Source organism: Rhinatrema bivittatum, chromosome 2, assembly GCF_901001135.1.
Source record: "Rhinatrema bivittatum chromosome 2, aRhiBiv1.1, whole genome shotgun sequence".
Classification (NCBI taxonomy): Eukaryota; Metazoa; Chordata; class Amphibia; order Gymnophiona; family Rhinatrematidae; genus Rhinatrema; species Rhinatrema bivittatum.
This window is the reverse complement of record NC_042616.1, coordinates 756,940,064-756,952,649: the sequence shown is the minus strand read 5'-3', so window position 1 is coordinate 756,952,649 and position 12,586 is coordinate 756,940,064. Positions and strand designations below refer to the sequence as shown.

Below are 12,586 nucleotides of genomic sequence, written 5' to 3'. Positions count from 1 at the left end.
GTATGAGAGGGCATTGGCTCGATGGTTCTTCTCAGTGGGAAGATACCACAATTTGAAGTCAAATGTTCAAGGTTTTTGTAATCCATATAGATAGTTACTGAGTACTTGGCTCCTTCCAGCAGATATCACCACTCTTCAATTGCTAGCTTGATTGCTAGTACCTCACAATGTCTGATGGTGTAGTTTTTCTCTGCTGGAGAGAATTTCCTTGAAAAGTAAGAGCAAGTTACAAGAGCACCATTCTGATTATGCTCTAGGAGGACAGGGCCTACCCCAAGGGGGGATGCATCTACCTCCAAAATGAATGATTTGGATAGTGTAGGAATGGATCAAGGGTGAACTCCTCCTTGAGACTCAAAGGCGTGGATAGCATTCTCAGTCCAGTTCTTGGTGTCCGAGCCCCTTTTTGTTAGGGATTTTTGTGGGGCCACCAGGGAGTAATAATCATGAATAAATTGCCGATAGTAATTTGTGAAACCCAGGAAACATTGGAGCACCTTGAGGCCCACTGGCTGGGGGCCACTCTAGTATGGCTTTTAATTTACTAGGATCCCTATAGAGGCTGTGGCGAGAGATATTGTAACCCAAGAAGGAAAGTTCCTCCTGCTCAAAAGTACACTTCTCTAACTTGGCATAGAGGTGTTACTCATGGAGCCTCAGGAGAACATGCTTCGCATGGCATTGGTGTTCCATTAAAGACTTCGAGAAGACTAGGTCACTGTTTCCCAACCAATGTGCCATGGCACACTAGTGGCCTGCAGGTGTGCTGCAAGAAGGGCCAGGTATGAAAAGAGGTGGCACCAGAAGTCTTGCATTCTTCTCCCTTCTTAGGTTGCAGGATGTCCTCCTGCCAGCAGAGGGGATCATATAGCAGCATCTATCTGCTACTGATGCTGCTTCCCTTTCTGCTAGCTCTTTTGCAAGACACGCTGGCCTCGTGCTGTTACTATTGCAGAGGCAAGCCAGCAGAGGAGGAAGCAGCAGCAGGTGAGTGCTGTTCAGCTCTGTACTGGCTTAGAGAGGAAGAGAACAACTAAATGTGCTAAGGGGTGTGGGGAGAAGGAAATATCAATGTGCCATAGGGTGTGGGGGAAAGGGAAGGTGAGGATGGAAGTGAGGTGAGCGGAGGGAAGTTAATGATGGCAGGGAAGATAATAATGACAAGGGCTAGACTGGGGCTGGGTGGCTTGTCAAGGAAGGTGATGACTTACCAGAGGGTAGAAGGAGAGGGAAGGGAAGAAGGTGATAATGCCAAGGGAGAGGAAAGATTAAGATGATGATGGTGCTAGAGGGGTGGAGGAAAATTAAGGTAAAGTGGAAATGATTCCTGGGGTGGAGAGAGAAGGTGGTGATGACAGGGGTGGAGGGAGAGAGAAGGAAAGAAGGTGATGATGCCAGGGGAGAGGCAAGAGAAGGTGGTGATGATGCCAGAAGGATGGAGACGGAAGGGAAGGGACGAGAAAGTGGTGATTATGTCAGGTGGGTGGAAGGAGAAGATGGTAATGATGTCAGATTAGATGGAAGAGAAGGTGATAATGCCAAAAGTGTGGTGAGAAAGGGAAGAGAAGGTAGTGATGATGATAGGGAAGAGAGAAGATTAAGGTGATGATGATGAGGTGTAGGGAGAAAGAAGAAAAAGTGGTGATGATGCCAGAGGTGGAGAGAGAAAGAAGAAAAAGTGGTGATAATGCCAGTGGGTGGAGGGAGAGGGGTTGGGGGAGAGGGAAGGAAACAAGGCGATGTTAGGAGAAAGGGAAGAGAAGGTGGTGGTGATGATGCCAGCAGGGTGACGGGAGAGGGAAAAGGAGGTGGTGGTGATAACATATGGGTGGAGGGAGAGGGAAAGTGGTGATGATGTCATAAGGGTCAAGGAAGAGGGATGCTGATGACACCAGGGTGTGGGGGAGAGAGAAGGGAAGAGAAACTGAAGATGTGAGGGGAAAGGAAAAGAAGGTGATAATGCCAGGGTGGTAGAAAGAGGAAAGAGGGAAGAAAGAAGGGAGGATAAGGTAATGATGATGCTAGGGGGTTGAAGGAAGAGAAGGTAATGATGCCAGAGGTGGGGGAAAAGGAAAGGGAGGGTGATGATAGCAAGGGATAGAGGAAGACTATAGTGAAGGGGTATACTACCGTCCACCTGGTCAAGATGGTGAGACGGACAGTGAAATGCTAAGAGAAATTTGGGAAGCTAACCAAATTGGTAGTGCAGTAATAATGGGAGACTTCAATTACCCCAATATTGACTGGGTAAATGTATCATCGGGACACGCTAGAGAGATAATGTTCCTGGATGGAATAAATGATAGCTTTATGGAGCAATTGGTTCAGGAATCGACGAGAGAGGGAGCAATTTTAGATCTAATTCTCAGTGGAGAACAGGACTTGGTGAGAGAGGTAACGGTGGTGGGGCCGCTTGGCAATAGTGATCATAATATGATCAAATTTGATTTAATGACTGGAAGAGGAACAGTGTGCAAATCCAAGGCTCTCGTGCTAAACTTTCAAAAGGGAAACTTTGATAAAATGAGAAAAATTGTTAGAAAAAAACTGAAAGGAGCAGCTACAAAAGTAAAAAATGTCCAAGAGGCGTGGTCATTGGTAAAAATTACCATTCTAGAAGCACAGTCTAGATGTATTCCACAATTAAGAAAGGTGGAAAGAAGGCAAAACGATTACCTGCATGGTTAAAAGGGGAGGTGAAAGAAGCTATTTTAGCCAAAAGATCTTCATTCAAAAATTGGAAGAAGGATCCAACAGAAGAAAATAGGATAAAGCATAAACGTTGGCAAGTTAAATGTAAGACATTGATAAGACAGGCTAAGAGAGAATTTGAAAAGAAGTTGGCTGTAGAGGCAAAAACTCACAGTAAAAATTTTTTAAAATATATCCAAAGCAGAAAGCCTGTGAGGGAGTCAGTTGGACCGTTAGATGATCGAGGGGTTAAAGGGGTACCTAGAGAAGATAAGGCCATCGTGGAAAGATTAAATGATTTCTTTGCTTCGGTGTTTACTGAAGAGGATATTGGGGAGGTACCCGTAATGGAGAAGGTTTTCATGGGTAATGATTCAGATGGACTGAATCAAATCACGGTGAACCTAGAAGATGTGGTAGGCCTGATTGACAAACTGAAGAGTAGTAAATCACCTGGACCAGATGGTATACACCCCAGAGCTCTGAAGGAACTAAAAAATGAAATTTCAGACTTATTAGTAAAAATTTGTAACCTATCATTAAAATCATCCATTGTACCTGAAGACTGGAGGATAGCAAATGTAACCCCAATATTTAAAAAGGGCTCCAGGGGTGATCCGGGAAACTACAGACCGGTTAGCCTGACTTTAGTGCCAGGAAAAATAGTGGAAAGTGTTATAAACATCAAAATCACAGAACATATAGAAAGACATGGTTTAATGGAACAAAGTCAGCATGGCTTTACCCAGGGCAAGACTTGCCTCACAAATCTGCTTCACTTTTTTGAAGGCATTAATAAACATATGGATAAAGGTGAACCGGTAGATATAGTATACTTGGATTTTCAGAAGGCATTTGACAAAGTTCCTCATGAGAGGCTTCTAGGAAAAGTAAAAAGTCATGGGATAGGTGACTATGTCCTTTCGTGGATTGCAAACTGGCTAAAGACAGGAAACAGAGGGTAGGATTAAATGGACAATTTTCTCAGTGGAAGGGAGTGGACAGTGGAGTGCCTCAGGGATCTGTATTGGGACCCTTACTTTTCAATATATTTATAAATGATCTGGAAAGAAATACGAGTGAGATAATCAAATTTGCAGATGACACAAAATTGTTCAGAGTAGTTAAATCACAAGCAGATTGTGATAAATTGCAGGAAGACCTTGTGAGACTGGAAAATTGGGCATCCAAATGGCAGATGAAATTGAATGTGGATAAGTGCAAGGTGATGCATATAGGGAAAAATAACCCATGCTATAATTACACAATGTTGGGTTCCATATTAGGTGCTACAACCCAAGAAAGAGATCTAGGCGTCATAGTGGATAACACGTTGAAATTGTCGGTTCAGTGTGCTGCGGCAGTCAAAAAAGCAAACAGAATGTTGGGAATTATTAGAAAGGGAATGGTGAATAAAACGGTAAATGTCATAATGCCTCTGTATCGCTCCATGGTGAGACCGCACCTTGAATACTGTGTATAATTCTGGTCGCCGCATCTCAAAAAAGATATAATTGCGATGGAGAAGGTACAGAGAAGGGCTACCAAAATGATAAGGGGAATGGAACAGCTCCCCTATCAGGAAAGACTAAAGAGGTTAGGACTTTTCAGCTTGGAGAAGAGATGGCTGAGGGTGGATAAGATAGAGATGTTTAAAATTATGAGAGGTCTAGAACGGGTAGATGTGAATTGGTTATTTACTCTTTCGGATAATAGAAAGACTAGGGGGCACTCCATGAAGTTAGCATGGGGCACATTTAAAACTAATCGGAGAAAGTTCTTTTTTACTCAATGCACAATTAAACTCTGGAATTTGTTGCCAGAGGATGTGGTTAGTGCAGTTAGTATAGCTGTGTTTAAAAAAGGATTGGATAAGTTCTTGGAGGAGAAGTCCATTACCTGCTATTAAGTTCACTTAGAGAATAGCCACTGCCATTAGCAATGTTAACATGGAATAGACTTAGTTTTTGGGTATTTGCCAGGTTCTTATGGCCTGGATTGGCCACTGTTGGAAACAGGATGCTGGCTTGATGGACCCTTGGTCTGACCCAGTATGGCATTTTGTTATGTTCTTAAGAGAATAGGTGATGATGCCAGAGGTGGGATGACAAGGAAGAGAAGGTGATGATTGTGAAGGTGGTGATGTACCAAAATGAAATGAACCTAGTCCCATGGGAAACACTGGACTAGGATATCATGCAGATAAACTACCACATGGGAGTAGAGAAGGTTCCAAAAGATATAATTTACTATAATTCAGAAGACTGTGGGGGCATTGTACAATTCGGAGGGCATCACTAGATATTCATAGCATCCATCACAGCTGTTGAAGGCAGCCTTCCATTCATCGCCCTTTCGGATTCTGAAAATACAGCTTGGTGAATATTTGCACGCCTCAAAGGCAGTCAAAGAGCTTGGAGATCAAGGGAGATAGTAGCGATTCTTATTGGTGATCAAGTTAAGACCATAATAATCAATGCAGGGATGCAACGACCCATCCTTCTTCCAAACAAAAAAGAAACCAGCACCTGTAGATGAGGAAAAGGGGCAAATGAATCCTCGGTCCAGATTTTCTCTGATATACTGGGACAGTTTATCACCAGTTTCTGATGCAGAGAGGGGGTAGGCTTGGCCTTTGGGTCTTCCCTGGTACCAAGACAATAGCACAATCATAGGAGTGGTGTGTTTACCGAAGATATCAGCATATTCTGTGTACTATGATGGCAGATCACGTGACTCCGGGGCGACTGTTCAGGTGAGGTGCAACACAGGTGAGACGTTGGTGAGAGACAGTGGTCATGGCAGCAAGGACCCCATTTGGTGAGCTGTAAAGTGCCCCACTTGATGTGGGATTAGTGCAATATGAACCAGAATAGACCAAGAATGATTTTGTTAACTGATTGGGAAGCACATACAGCCTAATGAATCTTTGGTGCTAGAGGCCGGTCTGCATGATGAGTGTAATGGTAATCTTTGTGATCCACTCCAGTAGGGATTCCCCAAAGCCAGACAAGATGTTAAAGGTAGTGTCTAGAGAAATGGTCGGGGTACAATATTGATGTACCAATGACTCATGGATGAAACTGCCTCAGCACTAGTATCCAAGAATAACTGCACATCAACATGTGTGTCTTTGAGTGAGAGATGTACTGGTATGAGGATTTGTGGAAAGATACAGGGCTGACCTAGGGTGGCATCTCCCACCAGACCTAGGTACTGCAGTTTTCCCGCTTTGATCAGGCAATGATTTGCAAAGTGCCCCGATGTTGCACAATACAAACATAAGTTGAGGCGCTGACACCTCTGCTTCTTCTCAGAGGTCAACTTGAAGTGATCAATTTGTATGGGTTGCTCAGGGAGAGTATTAGGTTCAGAAAAAAGCATGGTGACAACAGGATGCTGGAAAATGGGAGCCAAACAAATTGGACACTGAGTCATGTCTCTCTCACGAGCTTGCTCCTGAAAATGGAGGTCAATTGTATGGCCAAGCTGATCAGGAAGTGTCCGGTAGATCACATCCGGCCAGCTAATCTTTAGTTCTCTCTGATGGCTCTTGATGAAAGATGGCGATTAGGCTGTCGTTGCCTCATTGAAGCTCGGCTGAGAGTGTCCAAATATAAATGACGTATTCATCTACAGTCCTGGAGCTTTGTCAGATCTGCAATAGTTCAGTGGCCATGGAAGGTGTCCATCCGGGTTCATCAAATATCGCCGAAACTCACTCTGGAAATTGCTCAAGTTCCCTAGTATAAGGGGAGTGGCCCAGGTTAGGATGGAACGCTCCAGTAGGGAAACTATGTGCTGTAGGTGACTCATGTGGTCAGAGGGGAAGAGAGGCACTTGCAACTCAAAATGCATCCTGCATTGATTTAGGAAGTCTTGACACTTCTTGAGGCAGATGGAGCATGGTGGATGTGGAATGGGTGCCAGGATCATGGAAGCCCCAGAGCAAGAAGCTAGGCCTTGCATGTGTTTCATCAGATCTTATAACTGATCTTGCTGCTGCTGCAACTGGAGGGCCAGTCCAGAGATGGCGGAGGCTTGAGACGAGTCTACCAAGCTCATGGCCTCAACAATCTGAAAGGGTGGTGTGGGTGTGAGCCCTTAGTGCTGCAGCGTAATTTGCGCAGCCTTGTAGGCGAACCTAAGAAGCCTACACCAGCAGGTGGCAGATGCATCCTGTAGCGGGAAAGACTAGAGCTTCACTGATACAAGCTGCCTTCCCCACAGGTTGAGTGCTTGTGTTCTGGTGGCCGGCACGTCTTAGGGCGGTGGCTAGAGAGAAAAAGTCCAAAGGTATGCTAGGGTGAGCAGGAAGCAGACAGACAGGCCAAGGTCAGGGCAGGCAGCAGACAAGAGTGGTCAGGTCCAAGCAAGAGATCAAGTCAAGGCAGCAGGCAAAATGTGGTCAGGTTCAGGCAAAAAGTCAGGTCCAGGCAGCAGACAAAACATAGTCAGGTCCAGGCACAAGGTCAGAATCTGGGAGTCAAGCCTAAGGTGGGCAGAGACACACTGAAGACACTGGATGAGATGGACAAGGAAGGCTGGATAAGGCAGACAAGGCTGGACAAGGCTGGAGAACAAGGATGGAAGGATGAAGCAGGCAAGGCTGGACAGGACAAGTCAGAAGAACACAAGACAAGGCAGGACAAGATGACACTGAAGACACAGGAACTCTGGAAAGCTGGCAACATGCATTGCAAGGTAGAAGACCTGTTGCTGAGGCATCAAAGCAATGTTCTAGGAGGCCTAATATATTGCGGTCCTGTGATGTTATCAAAGGGCGCTATGGGGGCCTTTCCCGCTGTGACCCCTTAAAGTACCAGTGTGCAATGTGTACATGTGCCTTTGCGGCCCAGGAATGGTGCCAGCTGATAGTAGCATCTTGGCGGCATCTGAGTCGTAATAGAGGTCAGAGTAAGCGCAGTCATGACTGCGTCGGGGGTGGCGAGTACCGCGGCTTGCGGTACCGAGCCATAAGCCGCAAATGCTTACTTCATGCTTTGTGTAGCATGTCCAAGATATTCTGTGTAGCTTTCACATGCTATTTAGTGTTCTCAAGCTGTTTAGAATGCAACTCTACAGTTTCTGTTGGCCCTCCCTAGGCTTAAATATATATTTGATCCTTATATTAGATTAGTGTTACTAATGAGAGCACATTGTTCTGCGATAATCACAGCCATCTGTTCTTGGTCCCCATAGAAAAGCTAGTATAATTTGATTTTCAATGCACTAATTTAATTCAGAGTTAACCGACATGGGACTGGTAATCTGGAAATATTTAAACTGAGAAACATTCAACCAATAGCTATACCCCCTGAGGAAATATATATTCAATGCAAAATAGCAGGGATGCACTTTTATTTGAAATGACATAGACCATGTCAATAACATTGTCAATGTTGATTCATGATGTTTTTAAAACCAAACAATAGAAAAAAACATGAAATTTCATGTTTTATTTACTATCGTTTTTATTGCACACTATTTGCAAATAGTGCATGCCTATTCCCTAAATAAACTTCCCAACCGGGATTCTCATCTCCAGAGACCCCCTGTCTCACCCCTACTGCCCCCAGAAGTAGCTGATGTTCCCCCAGAAAATGTTCTAGCTGTGAGAACCCGCAAGGAGCCAGCCTCCCTTTGCTCCAGATCTAGCAGCCGCCAAGTTCCAAAAAAGCACCACCTAGCCCTTTGCCCTTATCATGTGACAGGAGCTGCCTGGTGCCATTTTGGAAAATGACAGCCACCGGGTCTGGAGTGTAGTGATTACTCTGGGTCTCCACTAGACCACCAGGGCAGATTTGGTAAGTCTGGGGCTGTTTGGGAGGGAAGGGGAGGGGAATGAGAGGGAGCAGCTCCTGGGGTACTGTTTTTTTTTAACAAAGTGGAGGGATTGGAAGGTTGGGGTAGGACCTGTGACCTGAGTTTCTCACAACTACAACCTTTTCTGGGGGAACTTTGGCCATTTCTAGGGGTGGCAAAGGGTTGGGACAGGAGGTCTCCAGAGACCCCAGGATCTGAGACACAGGGTGGATTGCATGTCATGGCGACTGGGCTTTTTCCATTTTTTGTGCTTTTTTTTTTTAGGTATTGGAAAATAGTGCTCAATATTTGCAAATAGTACACACAATTTTCCAAAACAAAAAAAAAGCACAAAAAATGGAAAATAATCGGCCCCCAAATGAAACAAAACTCAATGGTATGAAATTATTTGGCCTGCACACCTCTACAAAACAGCATTACCTGATCTCTGTCCTTTAAAATTATATCTAATTAAAGTACCACTATGGATTTTTTTCCCCCTAATCTTTGCAATCAATATGCACATATTCAAGCATATTACATACATACACCCCATGCTCTATTTTCTTTACCTATTTTTAACACTACAGACATAAAAATGTAAATTCACAGCTTCTTTGCAGGTTGGACATTACTGGCTATGCCACTGAATATATGCGTATAACTGAGCACTTAGCTGACTAACTGGCTAAGTTTAGACCTGCTCTATAGCACGTCTAGCTTAGCTGTACAACTTATGCAGCTGTACAACTTATGCAGCTAAGACCAAATATTGGCAGTTAGCTGCATAAGTTGTATGGCTAACTTGCTCTGCCCCGATCTGCCCACTACTTGCCTATTTTTAATGCAGCTACCTTTATAGCGATTCAAGAAACTTATATGGCTAAGCAGTGGCTGCTGAACACGTGAGCATATTCAGCGGCTGCTACTTAGCCACATAAGTCCCGCTCATCCAGCTAAATAGTGCTGAATGTGTTTTGAATATTGACCTTTATATTATATGTATAATATGGTATCATTCTGTCTTTTGGATGCATCACACCATGTAATATATTCTATTGGCTTTTATTTAGCCAGTTTATACTGCATTTAAATATATATTTAGGGATATTCATACATACTTTGTAGGCTGAGACACTAAGGCATCCTTATGCAGTCTGTAACAGGGGAAGCTATTGAAGGTCCCAGGCTCCATAGAAACTCCTTCAATTGCTGAGTATTCCTTATCAATCAAGCCAAATATTTCCATCATTTTAAATCCTGTAAGGAAAAGTGGTGAAGCATATTTACTTTAAAACAAACTGTGATGGCAGATAAGGTCCATAAGGTCCATCGAGTCTGCTCATATTAAATCCTGGTTCAATACCGTAGACTAAATCACCAAATATAAAGAGACAGGAAAATATCACGAATATATTAAGCACCAACATTCATCATCAAATAATTAAGAAGAGGGCATCAGCAAGCCAGTTAATAATGTAGAGGTCCTGTTTCAGTAGGTAGGGATAGGCAGCAGAAAAAATTTTGTTTCATTTCAAAGTTCATTTTATGGGGATCCCAATTTGTTTCTTTAGTTTCAAAATGAAAAAAAATTCATGTTTTAGCTTGATTCATTTTTCATTTGCCATTAAAGTCAATGGAAGAAGCATTACAGCCTATATTGGGCTCCAGAATTGGGGGTTTTCTAATCAATTGTCTTAGAACTTGTGAGACGAAATCATCAGAAGGGGACAAGAACTCCAGGGTACCTAGAAAGATTGTGGATTGTGGTGCCAAAGATGGCATGAACAGCCTAAGGCTCCGTAAAGGGGCAGAGGGGGTACCAACATTTGCAGGAGTTCTCAAAATCACTGTGACATGAGCAAAAAAGCAGCAAAGTGGGATGAACACCCCAAGGCTCCAGAACAGAAACAGTAACATGAACCCTTGATGGCATCCTTAGTGGCAACCTGGCACCAAAAGTGGCATCAGCATCCTAAGGCAGCATGGAGGGGGAACAAAGCAGAAAAGGTGGCTGGAAAAAAAAAAAACACAACAAGGCAGGCACTGATAATTTGGCCAAGCAGCACACAGAGTGGCTTCAAGACACAAAAACAACATGAGAGGTGCAAAGCAGCCCACCAGACTGGCAAGAACAACTCATGGTGTAAACTCTAAGATACCAGAGCAAGGTACAGTAGCAAAGAGAACCCCAAAGTATAAGGTCTGGGCATGGAAGCAAGGCTGAGTGGCACAAAGACCTCCCAAGGTGCTGGGTGGAATTTGGATTTTCTTGTCTAATAGGCTTGTAGAAGGACCGTGTTATCACATGCAGGACATCTAAATGGCTTCTCTAATGACTGTGGTGTAGTTCCCTAGAAAGTGGTGAGGGATGCTTTAGTTAGAAACTGTTTCCCATATTATTTAGCTGACCTCAGGCTGTTTCGTTTCCTGATTTTCTGGTTTTGCATGAAATCTCTCTCTCTTATCACATTCAGGACATGTTTTTGAACTGTGACGTGCTTTGAACATATATTTGGAGATGCATATATAAGCTTGGTATAAGTAAATAAACACTGAAATGGTTAATCTTGAGCATGTTTAGCCTTCTGCCTGTATTTTGTCCTTCTGAATGAGGGCTTCTTTGGACAAATCACTCCAGTGTAATCACCGTTCAACAGGGTGGGATTGTTGGAGGAAAGGAAGAACCACAGAGCAGGTAGGGTTCCATGGTAGTGAAATCTGTGTCTTATATTGACTTTTTCAAATTTTTGTTCTGGGGACAGAACACCCCAGTATAACAAACTAAGAAGAAAGCAAGTGAGGGAAGAACACTCCAAGGCTCCAAAAGAGGGCAACAGCAACAGTGACATGAACCATTGATGGCAACTTGAGTGGCAACCTGGCACCAAAAGTGGCAAAGGCATCCTACAACAGCATAAAGAGGGAACGAAACAGAAAAGTGGCAGAAAAAAAACAAACCAAGGCAGGAACTGCTAAAAGAGCCAAGCAGCAAAAAGAATGGCTTCAAGACTCTAAAGCAACATGAGAAGTGCAAAGCAGCAAGAGCAATTCAAGATGTAAAGTCTGGTATACAAAAGCAAGGTATAGTGGCAAAGTAAACTCCAAGGTGTAAGGTACGGGCATGGATGCAAGGCGGAGTGGCACAAAGATCCTAAAGGTCGGGTTTGAATTTTGATTTTCTTGAAGAATGGACTTTCTGAAGGAGAACGCTATCACATTTAGGATCTGGTTTCTCTAATAAGCGTGATGTGGTTTTTCTGGAATGTGGTGAGGGCTGCTTTATTTAGAACTTTTTCCCTTTTTACTTAGCTGATCTCAAGCCTTTCTATTTGCTGATGTGATGAGTGTGGTGATGGTAAAATATATAGCATAGTAAAATATTAATGACAGCAGATAAAGACCAGGTGGCCATCCAGTCTGCCCAGAAATTTGCTTATGATAGTAGCTGCCACCCCATGCAGGTTACCCCCATGTGTTCTGTTAAGAGTAATAACTGCCGCTCCATGCAGGTTACCCCCATGTGTTCTGTTGTAGGTTGCTCCCATGTTTTCTGTTAAGGGTAGTTACTGCCACTCCGTACATGTTACCCCATACGTTCTGTTAAGGGTAGTAACTGCTGCTCCATGCAGGTTACCCCCATGCGGAAATGTTACACCATCTCTTTCTTTATGCCTGGTTGTCTGATAGTGTGTAATGGTAAATGGAACCTACTCTGAAGAGAGAGCGGTGTTAAGTGGAATACCACAGGAATCGTGGTGGAACAGGTTCTGTTCAATATCTTTGTGAGTGATATTGCGGAAGGGATAGAAGGTAAAGTTTGTCTGTTTGCAGATGATACTAAGATCTGCAACAGTGAGAACATGCCTGAAAGAGTAGAGAGAATGAAATATTATTTAAGAAAGCTTGAAGAGTGATCCAAGATTTGGCATCTAGGATTCAATACTAAGAAGTGCAGAGTCAAGCATCTAGGGTGCAGAAATCCAAAAGAACTGTATGTTATGGGGGGGGGGGGGAAAGACTGATGTGCATGGACCAAGACAGCAATTTTGGGGTAATAGTGTCTGGTGATCTGCAGATGGTAAAACAA

At 43.7% G+C, this 12,586-nt stretch overlaps 1 protein-coding gene across 1 annotated transcript in view; it reads right to left on the bottom strand.

Annotated features, from left to right (window-relative positions):
• Nucleotides 1-12,586, bottom strand: part of COL14A1 (collagen type XIV alpha 1 chain) — a 521,812-nt gene that overhangs the window by 150,935 nt on the left and 358,291 nt on the right. The window contains 1 exon segment of the mRNA XM_029591954.1: nt 9,618-9,756. Coding sequence (XP_029447814.1) covers nt 9,618-9,756 — 139 coding nt within the window.